The sequence below is a fragment of the Vicugna pacos genome, chromosome 26 (assembly GCF_048564905.1).
Source record: "Vicugna pacos chromosome 26, VicPac4, whole genome shotgun sequence".
NCBI lineage: Eukaryota > Metazoa > Chordata > Mammalia > Artiodactyla > Camelidae > Vicugna > Vicugna pacos.
The window spans coordinates 20999692-21020427 of record NC_133012.1 but is presented as its reverse complement, the minus strand read 5'-3'; the positions used below and the strand labels follow the sequence as shown (position 1 = coordinate 21020427).

Sequence of the window (20736 nt, the reverse complement as noted above, 5' to 3'; positions counted from 1 at the left end):
TCTGGGGGGAAATTTATGCAACGTGAAAATACTAGCTCATGTGCCATCATATCAAAAATCAATGGTGAGTCCCAGCTCAGTGTTTTAACTAATTATTAGACTGTGCTATTGTTTCATTACCTTTCAACATGAATGTGGAGTTTGCTACAATTTAACCCAAATGAATTGGTCTGTTTTGTCGTTCCTGTCTTGATAGGCTGTGACCAGTCAGTTGATGAGGCCTGAGACACAGGTTTAATCTCTAAATGAGCCAGCTGGCGTGAGCCAGGTCTTTGGCCGGAACCACATCCCTGTTCCGAGCTAACCATGCTACAGATGTCTGCTTTAATTCTCCAGGGTGATGGGGGTGAAAGGGGGATTAGTGAGAACCCACCGTGACGATACAAGTCCGTGCATGTCAGCTGGATGGACGGGTCACAGCACTTCCTGTGTGAGAAGTAGCGTCTGAGCTGTGATTAACTCAGAATAAATGACAAGAAGCTTTTAGGAGGAGAAAAGTTGGGCTGGCAACAGAGTTATTTTTAATTATTGACCAAGATGACATCTCAAAAGCATATTTGTGAAAAAGGACTCTTCAGTGTCTTGGTGGTTCTGCTTCATCCTTTTCAATGGATTTTACTCAACAGTCCTTGTGATCAGAGTGTGAAGCTTCTTCTCTGTTCAAACCTAGGTGCTTCATGAAGAAACTACAATTCCAGGAACAGATTTGAAACTTTCCTACCTGAGTTCCAGAGCTGCAGGATACAAGTCAGTACTCAAGATCACCATGACCCAGTCCGTTATACCGTTTAATTTAATGAAGGTTCATCTCATGGTAGCTGTCGTGGGAAGACTCTTTCAGAAGTGGTTCCCCGCCTCACCCAACCTGGCCTATACTTTCATATGGGATAAAACAGATGCATATAATCAAAAGGTCTATGGGCTATCGGAAGCTGTTGGTAAGTTCCACGTAAATATATATTCTGCACCAAAAGAAAATTGTCTTGAAGTCAGAACTAACATAAAATTAATTTTTAACCCCTGGAAATCAATGCATACACAGAGAGGAAGGCAGTAAGATTGCCTAGGAAAGTTATAAGTTGGTTGGTTCAGATCTACCATGGGAAAAAGGACTGTATCCCAAATGATGAGATGGAGAAAGTATCCATTTTTCTGGCTGAAATTGTGTCTTGGAAGAATGTTCTGAATGTGATTTCAGGTGGTCATATCTTTTTTTTTCCACGGATTTTTTTCCCCCTTATTGTGTCCCTTCCTTTTTCCATTTTCTTCTTTTCTTTATAACTTTACCTCCTTAGCTTTCCATATTCGTTTTTATGTTTTCAGGACCTAACATCTAATATAGTTTTAGCTCATAAGGATATCTTAACATAATATCAGACAATATTTGTGTCCCAAAATTACTGCAGCTCTTTGGACTAGAAGGACTGGTCAGTTCAATTGAAAGATATTCTTAAAACATCCATCCAACTAGTCATTTCACTGCATGACTGGACTATGCAATCAAAATGCAACATACTGAGATGTGCGTAGTACAGCATCAAGCTCCGGCTCAGAACATCAAAAGCTGAGAGATAACATGTGTTTTGCTCTATTAGCTTTTACCTGAAAATATAATAGACATTTTATTCTGACATTAATGCATGATTTTAACTAGAATTAGTTCAAACCGGTCAGATAATTGCCACTTCTCCCTTCACTTTGTTGTAGGTTTTAATTAAAATCCATATTTCATTGTGAACGCTGGAGTTTTTCATTTGTGATTTGTTCATATTAACTAATACTAGTTTTATTTTTCATTCCTGATAATCACATGTGACTATTATGTTATACCCTGGCTATCTTTTTGTTCTCTTGAACCTTCCTTATTATAAATATTTTCCATAACTGAATATTCTTGGAAACTAAACATCTCTAATTATTCAGGTAGCAGATACTATTTTTAGATGTTATCATCTCATCACCATTTGGGGCTAATTTATCTGATCTGATTACTTACCCAGTTGCCCGATCCAGACTTCATTTTGTGCTGTGAACCCCTTGCGAAAAAGTGATGTGGTAAAAACCGCTAGTTTCCTACCGTCAGTACAAAAATAATATTTGGAGATCATTTTTTAGAAAAACACCTTTTATATGATCAAGTCTTCTCATATAAAAAATAGACTTCTGTTCATAAATAAGTGGAAATAGAGTCTCAGAGCACATCTATGAAAAAAGACAGTTTTATCAAAATCATAAATTGCATTTCTGCCTGTTGTTGGGAACATGAGCCGTGACTTGTTTTGATTCCAGTGTCGGTTGGATACGAATACGAGTCGTGTTTGGACCTGACTCTGTGGGAGAAAAGGACCGCCGTCTTGCAAGGCTACGAATTAGATGCTTCCAACATGGGTGGTTGGACATTAAATAAGCATCACGTGTTGGATGTTCAAAATGGTAAGACCTTGTTCACAGATGCATAATATTGCTCACCTTCAAACCGATTAAATTGCAGCTGTAAGATCAGAATTAGTAGAAAAATGAATGTATGTTTTTAAAGACGATGAAAGCCTAAAAGTGGGAACCATGTAACACACTTCACAATGTTCGTCGCAACATAGTTTTCCCATTCAAATGTAAGCGACCGTCCTTGGTGCTGCGTTGAAAGGACTTTGTGCCGGCATCTTCCCTAGGGATCCACCGAGGAGTTTCTGGTTTCACCAGAAGTCAGTGAGCTGATCCAAAGCGCTCTAGGCAGAGAGGGTATAGCTTAGTGGTAGAGTGCGTGCCTCACAGGCACAAGGCCCTAGGTTTCATCCCCAGCACCTCCACTAGGGGAAAAAAAGTGCTTTTGAGATGTTTACAAAAAATAGAGGGAGGGTTTGTTTTTGGTTTTGTTTTTAATAAATAAAAACTAAAAATCCGAATGACTCTTCCAAAATGCCTCTCACAGATCTTAATCCTTAATCCTTAGTCCTTAAGGATGTAGTCTGTTTTGAGTATCTGGGTTTATTTTTTCAGTTCTTCATACGCTGTATTTGAGGGGAAAAAATTCTCCCGCTCTGACTGCACGACGCATACAGTTGTTTGGTTGTGGAAATGTTAGGGAAAAAAATAAATGACTAATCTGAGGGGAAAAAGCAAGAATCAGGGGTATTACTTGTAGTAGACCTCACAAGTGAATATGCTCTGAGATAAAATATGTCAAATCTTAACAAACCAAAAGAAATAAGTTACTTGCAAAACGTGACCAGCTTAATCTCATAAAAGATATTATTTACACGAAACATATTTGGTTGTCTTCACTGGGTTTCTGAGATTTTACCCACAAGCTGGCTACATCTCAGATACTTTGCTAGAAAAGTAGACTCTTAAGGGAACTTGTCTAGCCTCCCTTCCTAAACCACACCGTGCTAGTCACTGTCTTCTCTCCTCTTACAAACAGCCAGAGAAGATTTCACAGCCTTATCAAAATAATCTAGCTTTTGTCTTAGCAGAGGTTTTTGGAAGATTCAGAATGTTGAACTGAGCATGGAATACGATTAAATATTTATGATTAATGATCATTTTTTTTCAGATTCATGTTGCTTTGTTATTGATTCTTTCTGTTAAAAAAAAAGTTTTTTGGAGTTGTAGAGAATACATTTTAAACTTCCAAATGAACTAAATCAAAAGTGGTTTCCAAGCCAGGGATTGAAAATGCTGGTGCCTTACCTCCAGAAGAGAATCATACTGAGCAAATCAGTAATGAAGGGGAAAAAAAAATGCGGAAAACCCTTCACACCTTTTCTATTTGATAGCAGTGCTAAGTTCTACTCCCTGTCCAATTATGTCCTTCCTGGATGTCAGGTTTACTTCGGTTTGCACCCCCGAAGGTTGGGAGCAGGAGTGATAACCAGCAGAGCCACGTGCAGCACACGCCTTGGAAAAGTGGGGCTCCTGCCCAAGGAGGAGGCTGTCTGTGTTATCTGATCATCAGTAGTGGTCGTCTCAGTCTGTTATGTTAGCGACACGTGGCTTGATCATGACCTTTCAGAATGCATACCCACATGCCAACCATGCACGAAGCTGCTCTTGATTCAATTCTCTAAAATTACATTTCACGTGGTTTGACATATTGGTATATTCCTTCAGAAGTTCTTTACCAAAAGAACTGGGGGGTAACCTCTCCACATATATTTTAGTTATTATACGACTGTAAGGTAAAATTCGTAACCAGTGAACCCCAGGATTTCCCCCCAGAGATTATGAACCAGTAGGGAGACACTGAGCAAAGAGCTTCGGGAAAGTCCACACCTGTGCAGTTCAACACTCAGTCTAGTGTTCAGGGGGATTAAGAAACTCATAGATATTCTGTGTGTGTGTCTATGTAATAAAAATACTCACACATTCTACCAGAGAATAATATATAATTAACTTTTATTAAAATATCAGGTCAGATGTAAAAACTGGACTACCCAAAGTTCTGTCCTCCAAAAATGTTATAAAATATATATTATTTTGTACCTCTGTAAAAAGTAAAAAAAAAAAATATACACGTATATGTTAAAATACATATTTTAATATGCAAGGTAACCTAATTCACAGAGTGAACCAATTGTGATTTCAAATTTTACCCAAGAACAGTTTGACAAGAAGTGACTTTTCAAAGTGACATGTGTCTAATTGAATAAACAAAGTGATTTGTAACCGTGACAAGGTGGATGGGCTATGGAAATATATTAAGGAAGAAGAGAAGGCAAAAATGTAGACAGTGACAGGTGTTTGTGCAGGCATCCTGGAACATGGAAATAAATATTCTAATGTTCATCTTTCTATTCTGTCATAATAGAGGAGACTCATGAAGGACCAATCGTTCAAAGTAATGACTGAATAAATCAGACACAGTGGAGCAGGAGCCTGACTTGTAGGATTGTCCTGGTGAAAATTACAGAACTGGATTTTCTAGGAAATTATAGCTCCATAATTGTCAAACAACGTAATCACAGAAAGAAAGATCTTAGGTTATCCCTAATGTATGCTTTGAATATTCAAAGCAGAATGCCTTTCGTCTGTTGTTAGGACCTAGCCTTATTTAGATTATTTTTCCTTAAATTTGAATAAACCTGTTTTATTGGTCCTGATTTCTTTCTGTAAATTTGCTATGATTGTGACATCACCCAAATGGCAAAGCATTAGAAGTAATCACAGAATCCACCTAAAATGTGCTGAGCTCTGAGAGGAACATAATTATTCTGATCTCTTCTTCAGTTTAAAATTACTTCAAAGTGGGAGAAAAAAAACCACGTTCTCAAGTTTCTTGTTTGTATTTTCATGGGTTTGCTTCTTTTAACAGTGTATCTGTTTAAGAGTATAAGCAGCAGGTGGTGTACAGATAACACACTGAGGTGTGTCTTGAAATTTGTATAGAACAATAACAGTTGACCATCCAGTTACATCAGACCAAAATGGAACCAGTGATCTATGTACAATAACAGTAAAAGGGGAAAACTGGAGTCTCAACTCAAATCTAGTTTCTAACTATAAAAATACTTAATATTTATTGAGAATTTTTCTCTGATTTTCATTGAAGACCAACATGGAGCAGACTGGCATTCTGTCTTCTTAAAATGATTGGCACTTTAATGTCTAAAAGCAGAATTCACTTTGAATAATAAACCATCCTTCCCAATGTTGTAATGTGTGAAATTTTGAATAACTGCGTGTACATGCATTCCCAAATCAGACTGAAGCACAAGCAAGAAGAATCTTCTTTGACAGTTTGGTAGTATATTGGAGGTTTGATATATATTTCCTAACTTTGTTTCCCATAAAGTATATTTAACTTTTAAAAACTCAATTATAAACTCATAAAGAAGAAATTTGTATTTATGGTGCAAATTTTTTAAGTTGCATTAATATGTAATATTTTCAACATCATTTAACAACTAAACAAACGTGCTGGTCTCTGAAGAACATTGTGTAGAGAGGGTTCTCAAACTTGGTTGCATGTCAGGATCATGTGGAGAGTCTTTTAAAATCTCAGTACCGAGGCTGCACCCCAGACCCATTAAATCAGAATCCCTCGGCGTGAGAGCCCAGCATCCGTATTTTTACAGCTGCCCTGTCAGTTCCAGTGTGTAGCCAACTTTGAGAATCACTGACACTGAGAATTTGCTGTTTTAATTTTTCTTGTTTGTCCTTGTTTCTTTCACCAGACCTGCCTTAAATCCATAACAGGCAGCATTTTTGATATATCTTAGGTATCTCGTCATATATTTTACACTAAGTCATTGAATGGAGGTCTTTCCAATAGAACCTTCCATAAAAGTTTTCCCAGTCGGAATCTAAAAGGCACTGACCTGTGGTTTCTATCGTGAACATGTTTACTCTTCGTCTTTCCTCCTTCTATCGAAAGAAAAATGCGTTTCGTGTCTTCCAGGCATACTGTACAAGGGGAACGGGGAAAACCAGTTTATCTCCCAGCAGCCTCCGGTCGTCAGCAGCATCATGGGCAACGGGCGCAGACGCAGCATCTCGTGCCCGAGCTGCAACGGCCAAGCCGATGGGAATAAGCTGTTGGCCCCGGTGGCCTTGGCGTGTGGCATTGACGGCAGTCTGTACGTGGGGGATTTCAACTACGTTCGGCGGATCTTCCCTTCTGGAAACGTCACAAGCGTTTTAGAACTAAGGTACGTCTTTCCTCGATTTGGGATTTTGATCAAAGCTCAACATACCTTTATTTTTGAAATGTTGAAACAAGTGTACTAATTTGCTTAAACGTACCTTTCCAGTGTTGAACATTCTCTTTAGAAAGAAGTTAAATTTCTTGGTTAAAGGTAGGAAAAGCAAAGCACGTATCTACTGTGCCACAAATGTCTGAAAGAGTGTCAGGTCACTTGGTGGAGAAAATGTCCCCCTGATTCCAGCAAATTTTCTACACGCCAGTGGGATGGAGCTGTGATTCTGAAACCCCTTTAGTCACCTTTAGAATAACCTTGTGATATAGGTTGTTACTCTTTTATTTCACAGTGGTTGAAATGAAGGCATGAAATATTTTCCTAGAATATTAAGACAGAATAATAAACGAAGTCTATAACTTTCAACCAGAATATTGGGTCTTCAAGTTGGATTAATCCATTAGCCATAACGCCAGTGGTTAAAGTCACAAGTGGTTGTTTTTGCTGTGTCCATTTACGTGTGATGATCAAAATCATCCTATTCTGTAAATTATTCGATAAGCCTTCACCTACAAAATTCATTTCCAGTGTTATTTCTGCTGGCAATTTTCCATAAAGTAATTAAAATCTCAGGATTCAACTCCTTATGTTTTAGAAACCTTTTCTAACTATGCTTTTTTTCTACCTTTTTTTAATCTGCTTCCACCAAGAAATAAAGATTTTAGACATAGGTAAGCATCCTGCTTAAAAGTTATTGTGTATTTTCAAATACATTTCACCTTTTATGTTTCACTGTGACTCTCTTGACACTTTCTAAGAACCTTTCATCATGAGAGAGGAAACTCAGTATCACAGAGCATCTAAGGAATTAAAACTGCTCAAAGGAACTATTACTGCATAATATATTGCAAATCATACTGGGCAATGTAATTTGAAAAATATTTTCAAATTGGCTAGTAAAGTAAATTTTGTCACAAAAAATATTATAATGAACATCTCTGTATAACAAAAAAATCTGTACATTTCAGTTACTCTCCGTTGTATTGAACTGAACAAAATTTGACGCACAGTTGGGAGAATTCAAGGAGAGTTTAGTTTGACTGGTAGCCAGGGCAGATCCTGGTTTATTGGACCCAAAGCTTATTCAATTTGAGGGACTCTGTTTTAAAAAAAGAGAATCAAAAAACATTTTACTTCAGCAAATTCTTTAAAACATAAGATCGTGTGAACATGCTGCCAGGGCCCTCACTGGCCTTGGAAGGAACCCAGACAAGTGAGGGGGCCCTAAAACTTATGCTTTGACTGCCTGGTAAATTCATCACTGCGGTCATTTAAACTGTGTATTTAAAACCCATTGAAACTGTATATTTTGTTTAGGTTGAGAGAATTACTAGATTTGCGTTTTAAGAAGCAGTGTTTCCATTAACATTGTTAGGGAGGAAAAGACTTTCTTCAAAGCTAAGAATGAACATGGTTGAAGCAAATATTGGCCCAGAAGGTTTTCAGAGCCTATCTGCTCTGTCCACCAAGCTGGAGAAGGTGGAAGGCAAGTCTGTTTATAGGCACTTTGGACTGAAAACTTCCCTCAGGACAGCCAAAAAGGGAGAAAAAATGTTTTAAAGTAAAGCTAGCAGAAAGCAAGACACATTTGGACATGCTAAATCTAGTTTGGCCATTGGAATATCTGATAAAATGATACTGGATGGAAAAATTAGCAGTAGTTGATGTGAGACCCTTACGATGAATACGTCCACATGACGCACTGCCATGTAGAGACTGACAGCTAGGAGATAAAAGACCAAGTTGTGCTGAAAGATGTGTAGCAGTTGCCCATCCGTCAGGTCAGGCATGGTCCCCAGACCTTTTCCTAAAACCCCCGGTGGAACTCACGCTCTCACTGATAGCTCAGCCACGTGCTAACATTAACACAGGATTTCTCCAGACTACTGAGCGTGCAAAGCTCTGCTTTCAGAAACCACAGCAGAATATCACAATTGTTCTGGCTTTGCCTTCTTGGTAACTGCGGAGAAAAGGCAAACTGGTGTGCACACCAACGAAGCACAAAAACGCTGGAGGCAGTGCAGGCAGAACGGTCACAGCAGCCACCTTTTAACAAGCTGGGCTGTTGCATGCCAGGCGCGGTTCCAGACGATCCACGGGACCCCAGATCCACACGGCAGTCCTTCAGGGCCACGCGTGCATTGATCGAGGCTCCAGGACGTGCCGTATCTTCCCCTAGATACGTAACTAAGAAATGGGGAGCGGAGATGTGAACCACTGTAAAGTGCGTGTTCTTTCCCTCCACCGCACAGCCCGTTTTCATCTGTCCAAATGGTTAGGTTTCTGTGGGATCATTCCCTGGGTTGTGAAAGCTGGATTTATTTCGCAATCATTTGACAAATTACTTGGAACTATAATCTCTTTCTCTGGAAACAAAAATCTGTGAGGTTAGAGCTGCATTACTATTAACAATACTTTATGCCATGAACTCATTCCGTACTAACTCGTGATGTCTGGCGGTGATGCTCACTGTGATCTCTCTCTCATGATCCTGCTCTGGACCTCATCTCTGAACATTACCCTGGCTGCATTTGGGCTCCTGCATTTCCTTTTGTGCACCATGCATGTAAAATACACTGGTTTGGGTTTTTAATTGATATGCATCTTTATTAAATCAGTGTTAGCTGATGACTTACCACGTGCTAGGCCCTACGAATAGTGATAAGAGACAAAGTCCAGGCTTTCGGAAGTCACACTCCAGTAGGGAAAACGAGATACACGTGTAACCGACTAAGTAGCATCATAGGTACCATTCCTTGACGCAGTCGTATCCGTGGCTCACACTGCAAGTGTGACACTGTGGAAGAAGATTACTGGGAGATGGGAGCGTGGTAAGGAAAAGTTTCCTGGAAGGACTGATATATGTCACAGGTCTAAGCATGAAGTCTGCTTAAACAGAACAAGAAGAAGAAAGGAAGGCAGGCATGAAGAAAGAATTCAGAGCAAGTCAAGGTACTTGCTCAAAAGAGATGAGCGAGACATGTTCTAAGAGGAACCCGTCTACTTCAAACTTACAATTTTGGTGATACCAAAATTACCATGTTAGTAAAAATTTAAATTAATTAAATTAAAATGGCTTGGGGGGGCATTTTAATACATTTTAATGTTTCATATTGGTTTGTTGTTTTTTTTTTCAGAAGACTTACCACAAAAATATGTGGAATTTAATATGAGTTTCAGTACACTGGGCAATTAGAGAGACAGGTCTATAAAGTGTAAAAACTTCTTGTGGGGGCAGAACATTCCACTCCCCTGAGAAGTCAGAATCACAGCGTGATGAGGCATGATCATCTCATGCTGCCTGTGTTCTAATTTCAGAGACTGGCAGACTTGGAGAAAAAAACAAATTAAAATGTTTCTAAAACATTAAAATAAAACATGAACACCACGAATCTGATTTTTATGATGATGAAAATGATTTTACCAGCGGAAGGATTTTTTTTTTTTAAGTTTAAAAAAAAACCTAGGCATGAAAAGCAAAAATACCGCTTCTGGAGTCTCTAAAGCTAAAAACATAAAATGAGAAATAAAAATTTTTTAAATAAAAATACTGAACCAAACCCCCCTTTTGCCTTCCCCCAGGCCTATTCCAGAGAGACAGGTAGAAAGGGAGTTTGGGGTCAGATTGCTCAGGACCTTGATGGGTCTAAGGGGTTCGCTCCTATCCTACAAAATAAGAGGCAGTGAGGAACCATTCTCTGATCTGGAACAAGACAGCGGCATCTCTAAGTGGCCTTTTAGGAAGATGAATCTGGGAGATCAGTGTTCAGGGTGGCTTGAAGATCAGTTAGAAAGATGTTACGTGAAATCATGAGATGCTCGGTACCTAAAATAGTCTGGGTAGCCATGAAGGAAATCGATCAATAAAATAAAGGAAGGCAGAGAATGGGCACACTACATATGGATGATGCAAATGAGGAAGACACAAGAAATGTCCAAGGCTTTTGAGTCCAAATCATCAAACAGATGACAAAATCATTGACAGAAATAAGGATTCCATTTGCTGAGTGACTAATTCATCACAATTGACTTTACAAAACCAAGCTTTTTCAGCCCATCAGAGTGTCTTCATTTCACTTAAAAAATTAAAATTCTTTTCTGATGCTTCTTCCTATTTACTGACCTGTATATACCATCTTCCCTGTACCAGCTAATAGGATCCTGCCTGGATTTCTCCTTATCCCCACTTTCCTGGTTACACTGAAGCCATTAAAGGCTTAGGAGCAGGTGATAGGAAGAAAAAGAAACTGAAAAAAAATGCCTAAAGCTATAAAAATGAACAGTGAAGTCAGTTGTCAAGGATTAAATAAAACAGAGAAATGCGTGATTCTGGTCTTCTTCCTATGTTTCCTGCCCAAGTAATAGTCTCATTAATTGGACTAATGGGGGAAATAATTAATTAAAAACATTGAATAATAAGTATAAAAACAAGTCATTATTTTTAAATTCAGAGTGTTCTGTCACACCACATTTTAAAAGTACTGCCAAGATGTTATATCAAATCAAGTTCTCTAGCTATAATTTAACAAATAAATGCAAATGCTACCTGATATATTAAATGTTTTACATAAATGGGAGCTTCTGAAATGCTTAAAAAATAAGTTTTTTACATCCGCTAAACATTTTCCCCTATGATGTTTATAGTACTAGCTTGCTAACAAACCCCTTTTGTAGCAATAAATTGTAGCTCATCCCTGTTCCAATTCTTTAAAATTCCAAAATAAAGGAAATTCAGTCAATTAACTAAAACCAGCCAAGGGCCGTTTAAACATGTAGGTTTAAAATCAACTTTGTGAATTTTATATCACCAATTAAAAGATCAAAGAAAGTGTCAATCACAGGTCTGTGCAGTTGAATCAATTAAAGTTTAGATCCAACATTGTAAAAACTGGATTCAGCACTTCTCATTGACTTAACACATAGAAATTAAGCAGGCAAAAACACCACGTCCTGGAGCCTTACTTGCAATAGTCTGAACAGTCTTTTGTTAGCCAGAAAATGGATGGTTTAATTTTATACAGAAGTATTACTTGTGCTCCTTCAAACACTCTGTGTTTTAAGGGCGGTGGTACAGTTTCCAACTAGAAAGATTAAAAGTGCTAATGATATCTATTCCATATACGTATTTCTCTAGTTTATGAAGGTTGAATTATGACAAAATAAATGAGTAGATCTAGTCTGCGTTGACCGCCGGATCTGTGTCTAACTGAGTAAGGCAGACAGAAGACGGCTCAGTAATTGTGATAATCTGGGCAATTTAGGATGAGTGAAGAATCAAGGCGCAGTATAATCAAGGTCCTTAACTTGATCTCAGCGTCTTTGATTTTGCTACTATTAGTCAAAAGCTCAACGTTATCTTAAACATTTCTGAAATGAAAATCTCAGTCATACAAGAAGGCTGTTTTGTGCCCCTGCTGCTGAACTGAGATTCCCCCAAGCCGTGCACTTTGTAGGTTCCTGCACCCCGGCTGCCAGCAGCGGACTGTCTTCAGTCAACATGGCCTCACGGTTTCACAGGAGATGCATTACAGGTCTAAAAGCGTATCGCCCGTTTGTACCACCTCCCCAGCCTCTCCAGCTGTGGCTTTTCAGGAAGTTGGAAGAGCAAGAACCAGAGCCTCCCCCCATTCCCCGCACCCCATCAGAAAACTCTGTGCTTACCTTAGGTGTCCTCGAACCCCAGGCCCATTCACACACGCGGCTCAGAGCTTCTTGCCTCCGGCCTGTCAACTCAAAGCTTCCAAACTGAGGGGTTTTTTGTTTTTTAATTTTAGTGTTTCGGTACGCATCCCTTTTGCCCTGTAGGGGAGGCTGGAATCTCAGGAGCAGCTCTGCTTTGTCACATCGGGCTTCACTGCAGGGGATGGATCTGGCTCTGATCTCCCACCATCCTGTGGGGAGTATTTCCAGAGGGGAATTCTCTTTTTCCAGGGCCACGTCCTCCTCTGCATTTGTTCTTCTGGCCAGTAGAGTTCTGTGCAAAAGCAGAGCCTTAATTTGGTGGCCATTTTTAAAGCCATTGACGGCTATTGCTTGGTTTAGAAATTTCTGTGTCTTGAAGGAAAGGAGAAGCTTCGGGATGGAAAGATCAAGGAGAAAGCACCCTTGGACCTTCACTTTTTACTGTCACTTTGGAATAAAAGTGACGCCAGTGAAGGAAAAGCTTAGGACTTGAAAGTATTATTTTTGCGCCAAGAAACCTTATGTCCTACAGCTAAGGAGCATGCCACTGCTTAGCAGCCATCTCCAACAGCTGTTGGCTTGTTTTTTTCCTCAAAATGAGGGACATCATAAAAAAGTAGCCCCTATTCATTTACCTTTGTCATCATTGCTATAGAAACAACTCAAAATAGATATTTTTCAGCAAGATCTGCATTGTTTTAATAGTCTCAGATGTTATAACACCAGGACCAAGGAAACAAGTGTGGACCTATCCAAGTTTAGATGATCATTTTTCCTTATTTTCATGTTCAGAAGGTGAGTCATGTTTTAGTTAGTCACCAGTAACGATGACTCTCCTACACTGGATGGAGTGACAAGGCAAAAGTCATGGCGATATAAGAGGAGACAGGACAAAAGCCAGTATTAGGACTAGCTAACGTTTACTGAGCACATATTATGTGCTGGGCATTGTTCTAAGGATTTTACTTGTGTTAGTTGATGTTATCCTCTCAGCATCATATGAAATCCGTCCTATTATCACCTTTACAGATAAGGAATCGGAGGCACAGATAAAAGAGATAACTGGCCCAGGGTCACACAGTTAGGACAAAGCTAGTGTTCAAATCCAGACCCTCTGGTCCAGAGGTCACACTCATAGAAAAACAACTGGCAAGGAAATAAAATGTGTGTGTATGTATTTATAACCAACTCTACAATTATCCATGATTAGTATGTAATCAGGGAGATAAGAAAGACTAGAGAAGTCTCTCCAGTGTCTTGTCTTCCAAAATAGATCATCTCGATTGAATTGCAGATCGAGCTGCAACTCTGTCACCAGCTCTGTGTACCTGGAAGATCAGCTCTGCCACTACCAGACTGTCTGTAGGGGGAGAAACCTCTATAAATTGCTCTGAATATTATATTGATATGTAGCTTTTTACTTCATTACGAAGTACCACAGTAGGGAACACAATATGTCTTGCTGCATTTAAAGTGTCAGGCATCAAAAGACACAGTGACACTGAGCACGGCAGTCGATCATCAGGTATAAGCCAGTAGTTCTGAAGTGCTTTGTGTCAAATGACTTGCCTCTCTGTGTAAGTTCTTCTTATCACTTTGCACCCTTTTCCACTTTTACTCATATTTCCACACTCAAGACCCCTTGCTCTCATTGGTCTCTTGTCACTAAAAGATGTTAAAAGGCTGGAAAGGAGACCCAGAATCTGAAGGCATTCAGGCCTTTGTGTGTCTCGGTGTTTCTTTACCAACGTCACCACCACAGAGCTTTCCAGAGCCCCGGAGGGTCTCTGCAGACCCCATGTGTGGCCAGCTGTCCCCTCTGCCAACATTAGAGACACAGTGGACCCTAGAACTGTGACTTTCATGGTAGACTTACAGGAGCGATCAAGTACGTGTATTCGCCACTTAAAAGGAAGAGCTTTCAGTAGTGAGACTAGCCCAGTGGTAGAGCACATGCTTGGCAAGAACGAGGTCCTGGGTTCATTCACCCGTACCTCCATCAACAAGGAAATAAATAAATAAACCTAATGACCTCCCCCTGCAAAATAATAATAATAATAAAATAGAACCTAACTAGTAATGAGAAAGCTACTACACCATTATTTAGAATATTTTCATTTAGTTAAGTTTACACTATATATTTTAAATATCCACATATAAAATAAATGGGAACACTCATATAGTTGTGTGTGTGCGTGTGTGTGTGTGTTTGGAATGAGTGAGAGAATGAGAACAAATCATTAAAACCAAGCTTGTCATCAGAAGACTTGCGGAATCTAGTGGAATTCCCACCTGTTGACATCTTTGTCGAGACACCAAATCATTTAAATTCTTTTGAGAATTCTTTTTTCATAAGACGATGTTTGCACGTAGTACAAAATTACATTGATTCCAAGAATGTGGTGTTAAATGTGTGTAAGGAGATCGACTTTTAATTTCAGCCATCTGTTGTAATTTGTCCATTCCCTGATAGGGTTGATCTTCCTATTTTTACAGGTAGACTTCAAATATTCTACATTTGCATTAGTCTGTGTTTATAAAATTAAGCACTGTGTATTGTGAACAAATATCTGTATCTCTCCAAATTCATAGGTTTTAGAGCAGCTACATAGTCAGCAGCTATTCTGACTGGAGCAACAGACCGAGACTGTCTCCTACACTCAAATAGCCTCATTTTCGTATTTAACCCCACAGCTCAGGACAGACCTTGTAATGGCATCAGATTAGCTTTCTGGATTGCAGTAGAGCAATCTAGGCACACAGCCCTGTTTTGTTTTTTGGGTTTTTTTGTTTTTCATTTTCCGAGCCAGGTGTTTCTAGTTTGATTGCACAAGAAAATGAGATTTCCCTAAGATGAGATGCAAGTAAATCACCAGTGTGTTGTCCTTCGCTGAAGCGTTTGGTAGAGACACCCTTCCCCTGGAATAAACTTTGTCACTCAAGGGCTATTTATTAATAGTTTTGCCTTGAACCGAAAAGATTTAGAGAACTTGCTTCTTTGTTTTAGGCTAGCCTTGTAAAGGTAGTTATCTTTAAGATGGCTGTTTAAGAAATTGTTAAATCCTCAGAAACAGACAAGGAAGGAAGACAGTCATGTCAGAGATTGCCACCAATTCTTGTAAGTCATTCTTCAACCTGCTGTTCATTTTCCAGTCATTGATGCGGGATCTCAGTTTATAATCAGTTTCTCGCGATCTGTTTCATTTCACTTTAAATTTCTGTGTCTTAGGAGTAACTGTCTCATGATGCTTCTGTTTGATTCCTTTTTTTTTTTAATAGCAGCAACCCAGCTCATAGATACTACCTCGCAACCGATCCAGTCACAGGAGATTTGTATGTTTCTGACACTAACACCCGCCGGATTTATCGCCCGAAGTCCCTCACCGGTGCCAAAGACTTGACTAAAAATGCCGAAGTGGTTGCAGGGACAGGAGAACAGTGCCTTCCCTTTGATGAAGCCAGATGTGGGGATGGAGGGAAGGCTGTGGAAGCAACACTCATGAGTCCCAAAGGTACTGGAATGTATCAACTGGATGATTTCCTTTTATTAAGAAAAAAAAAAAAAAGGTGGAAAATCCAGTCAGTGCCTGATTGTGTTTAATGCTGAGTCTAAAAACATGTTACCCTCAACTGCCTCCTGGAAAGCTGTTTCACATCTAGGGTTTTTAAAAGCCATTTAGCATGAAACAACTAGAATCCTAAGTTGATTTTACAGTAAATATTAGGTTCTTGGCATTTTTTTAATCATCATACCACATTTTCAGCTTTCTGAAGAGTAAAGCAACCACTCTGTATCATTCAGGTCACATCCTGTTCAGTGTCAAGAAAGTATCCAAATTCTTTCATTGTTCTGAAATTTCTTTGTTGTGAATGAGTCCCGGGCCTCTTTGAAAACCATCACTAGGCAACCCTATTAGTGCTCACCCGGTTTGGAGCTATTAAACTTTTGTTTCTATGCCGTGGGAAAAAAATGCTTGCTGTGAGGAATTTCTGAAGGTCACAAGGGCTAAAATTCTACGTGATGAAGGTTTCTAGCTTTTAAACCAATCGGGACTAACTGCCTTCCTCATGTATCATGCCTTTCGAGACAATGTTTTTTGGTTTGAGGCTTTTTTTTTTTTTCATTACAGCTAGCGACTATTATGTGAGCAAGGACTGGAGAAAAGTATTTGTCGTGCTGAATTATTTATTCTAGCAAATTTCGTTGTAACAAGGTCAACAAAGCACTCCCCTTGGCTTAGCTCTATTTTTGTTAGAATATAGTTACTTTCAGTTCAGTGCAACAGAATGTGACCTGTTTCTATAATTTATAGACAACAACATTAGACAGACATTATCATTTTATATTTAAAACACTGGTACTGCCTATGTGAGTCATACTCTCAAGTAGAGATCCTTACAAATTTCGGTTCTTTCTTGCATGTTACATTTATTTGTAACCTAAATGGCTGTGTTGGGTTTTTCCTGATGTGTTTGCCATCTGTAGTCCTACCTGCTACGCGTCGACCGTGTTGTCACTGGGGTTACACGTGGAGTTTAGTGAGAAGCCTACAGGTTTAATTGAAATTAATCATTTTTGAAAGATGGGTAACGGTTCCTTCTCTTGGATAAAGGAATGGCGATCGACAAGAATGGATTAATCTACTTTGTTGATGGAACCATGATCAGAAAAGTTGATCAAAATGGAATCATTTCAACTCTCCTGGGCTCTAACGATCTGACTTCAGCCAGACCTTTAACGTGTGACACTAGCATGCACATCAGCCAGGTGGGGAAAACGTTCAGCAAAATTGTTTGTTTTTCTTCCAAGGGACTTGATTTCCCGGGTCAGGAGACTGTGACGGTGCCACATGACACCGCATGTGCCCTGGATGGCAGCAGTCCTGCTAAAACCGTGCCCTGCAAATGTGTCTTGGGAGCTAATAAAAACTTATTTTCTTCTCCAGTTCTGCATTTGAAGAACTCAATGAGATACAGAATGATAATCACTGAGAGATGCTCATCATGTGTAATGAAATGCCAGTAAAGTAGCAGCATGCAGATATTCCAAAAAGAGCAAAACAGCTTAAATCTCTAATCCTTGGATTGCATGAGGTCCTTGAGAAGTAGAGAGAACCTAATATGATAGGTCCTCGGGACTTAGATTTAGAATTAGAAACTTTACAGTTGGCCTGATTGAAAACACAGTAGAACAGTAACATCTTCATAACCTGGTGATTGTCACTGCTAAGAGGAACCAGTGTGTTCATATTTCATCAGTATTTGTTGACTCACTACTTAGAGGTTCATTTGCTGTTTGTCTATAACTTGCAAATCTTCCAATGAGCTGCATTTTTAAGTAAAATGTTATTCCCTACCTTTATCCCCACTCATTTAAGCCTGACTGTCTCTACTTTAAAACCAATTTTAAAACAGTTTATCAAAGTAACGATAATTTCCCCAAATGGCCTAATGTACTCTTCTGGCAAATTAACTGCAGGGCGCAATAACTAACTGACCAGACCATTTCTTTTCTATTAAGGTACGTCTGGAATGGCCCACTGACCTCGCCATTAACCCCATGGATAACTCCATTTATGTCCTGGATAATAATGTAGTTTTACAGATTACGGAAAACCGTCAGGTGCGCATCGCTGCGGGACGCCCCATGCACTGCCAGGTGCCAGGAGTGGAATATTCTGCGGGGAAGCACGCGGTTCAGACAACACTGGAGTCGGCCACCGCCATTGCCGTGTCCTACAGCGGGGTCCTCTACATCACCGAAACCGACGAGAAGAAAATCAACCGGATAAGGCAGGTCACGACAGATGGGGAGATCTCCCTGGTGGCCGGGATCCCTTCGGAGTGTGACTGCAAAAATGACGCCAATTGTGACTGCTACCAGAGCGGAGACGGCTACGCCAAAGATGCCAAACTGAGCGCTCCGTCCTCCCTCGCCGCCTCTCCAGATGGCACCCTGTACATCGCAGACCTGGGGAACATTCGGATCCGGGCCGTGTCGAAGAACAAGCCTTCACTTAACTCCATGAACTTTTACGAGGTCGCCTCTCCGACTGACCAAGAGCTCTACATCTTTGACATCAATGGCACTCACCAGCACACTGTCAGCCTGGTCACCGGCGATTACCTGTACAACTTCAGCTACAGCAACGATAATGACATTACCGCCGTGACCGACAGCAACGGCAACACCCTCCGGATCAGACGGGACCCGAACCGGATGCCAGTTCGGGTGGTGTCTCCGGATAACCAAGTGATATGGCTGACCATAGGAACAAACGGATGTTTGAAAAGCATGACTGCACAAGGGGTGGAATTAGTTTTGTTTACTTACCACGGCAATAGCGGCCTCTTAGCCACCAAAAGCGATGAAACTGGATGGACAACATTTTTTGAGTAAGTATATCAAAATTCTACTCTGATTATAAAACACCGTGATATAGTAGTGGAATCTAAAATAATAATAGTAGCAGGGGGAGGGTAGCGCTCAGCGGTTGAGTGCGTGCCTAGGGTGCACGAGGTCGTGAGTTCAAGCCCCAGCACCTCCATTAAAATAGGTAAGTAAATAAACCTAATTACCTGCCCCCCAAAAAATATTTAAATAAAATAATTATAGTCTCATCTTAAGGCAAGGGTTTGGGGGGGTCCTGGAGTTTCTGTAACTTGGGGATCCTTTTTTCTGGGAAAAAAAAAAAAAGATGAAATTAGACTCAGGGCCTTGGGAGGGACCCGGGCCAGTACGAAGCCTGAAGCCTCAGTTTCATGCCTGTCGCGGTGAATCTGCCTGTGTGTAAGGGTGAACATTTTGCTTCATACAGACCTAAAGTGTTAGCTGCAAATCTTTCGGGAAACAGATTGCAGCCTTGGTTTTAGGCATAAACTTTGGTGGTTTCTAATTGCCCGTGTGCTATAAAGCTGACCATGTTGGAAGCTGTCACTGAAACGAAACTTTCAGAACATTGACAATGAATGTGGCTGACTCCATCAATACCACAAATGTTATTCTTATCAAATACAAGGGCTTCACTTTTTATAATCAGATCTGGGAGCATCTAAACACCACTTAAAAGAACCTTACCACTACGTGCAAATCAGAAATAGCTGGTGCCTGTAAAAGCATATGAAAAAGTGGAAGGCATATCCAGCCGGGCTGTTCTACTAAATTTGCGGAGTCGTGACCCCGGCAATGCACTCTTTGAACAGTCTTGTTTTGTGACTGTGTAAAATCGTTTTCGATTGTTTGTTCACTTCACGAACATCGCACAAACCGTAGGGGAAATTAGATATACAGAGATGGCATGTTGACCAAGGCAAAACAGTCCTCGAAATAAATGTTGAGTTCCTTAGTGTGACTTGTACAACGAAATGCTGGAGCAAAAGTGCTTTCTGTGGGAGCCCACCTCTAAAGTTATAATAAAAGTCCGTAGGAAAAAAGTGATCCAATATACAAATATTTTCCATACAACGTTTCTGGAATGGATCTTGCACGTTAGGGTTAGTTCTCCTGTAGCTTGAATTGCTTTTCTTTTTTGACAGATTCCTTTTTAATAAAATGAATGTTACCCAGCAGCATGATTTTGTCAGAGGAACAAACCTTTTCAGTTGAATTACATTAAAATTCTGTTCTTAACATTCCTTTCACTCATTTTAGGATCGCAATAGGAAAGGAATAAATTGGAAGTGAATGGAAAGCACTTCCTTTGCACTGTTTTCAAAGTGATGGCAGACCGTATTGCCAAAGAGGCAAAAACAAAGAGTCCAGTAAAAGTACTGCCATCAGATGAGACCGGGCAGGAGAGCTGCTCTGATGGTGTCTTCAGGGAATGAGGGCAGCGTTGGTAGGGTTTCAATTTAGTTAAAAGCCAGGGGAAGAAATAAAGACGTAAGTTTTTGGTACAATCTAGGACTCAAACTCTGCCCTGTGGGCTGTTTTTGAGTGTGTTCTTACTTGTTCCTGGGGATTGACAGGACACAGAAGTTCATCACATGGGTTCCTATGGACACATGAACTTCTGTAACAGATACAGGGCTTCACTCATGACTGACAGTGGGTTTTAATCAAGTTTGGAAAAGTCAAGAAATGGGTATACTCCACTGGTGGAGTTGATGTGAAATAGTGTAAAACTTAGAATTTTTACTTTTTTAAAGTTATGGTACCCAAGGAAGATACATTTCTCTCGTAATAAACATCCTCCCAGAATTTCAGACTTAGTGAAGAATCCGCATGGCGGCCAAGGCAGAGGTTGAGTTGGTAGTTTCCATCTTGTGTGTATAATGAGCAAGCATTGTTTCCAAGAATGAAAGTTTTTAGTTAATTGAAATAAATCACAATCATATTTTCGCTAGTACAACTTCATTA

The 20736-nt window shown here is 39.9% G+C and overlaps 1 protein-coding gene across 6 annotated transcripts in view; it reads left to right on the top strand.

Annotated features, from left to right (window-relative positions):
• Window positions 1-20736, top strand: part of TENM3 (teneurin transmembrane protein 3) — a 1525061-nt gene that overhangs the window by 1468301 nt on the left and 36024 nt on the right. For all 6 annotated transcript variants that reach the window (XM_072950498.1, XM_072950499.1, XM_072950502.1 and 3 more), the window contains 6 exons: window positions 671-938; window positions 2290-2433; window positions 6398-6647; window positions 15657-15889; window positions 16991-17145; window positions 17899-18773. In XM_072950498.1, coding sequence (XP_072806599.1) covers window positions 671-938; window positions 2290-2433; window positions 6398-6647; window positions 15657-15889; window positions 16991-17145; window positions 17899-18773 — 1925 coding nt within the window. The remainder of the gene's footprint in view (window positions 1-670; window positions 939-2289; window positions 2434-6397; window positions 6648-15656; window positions 15890-16990; window positions 17146-17898; window positions 18774-20736) is intronic.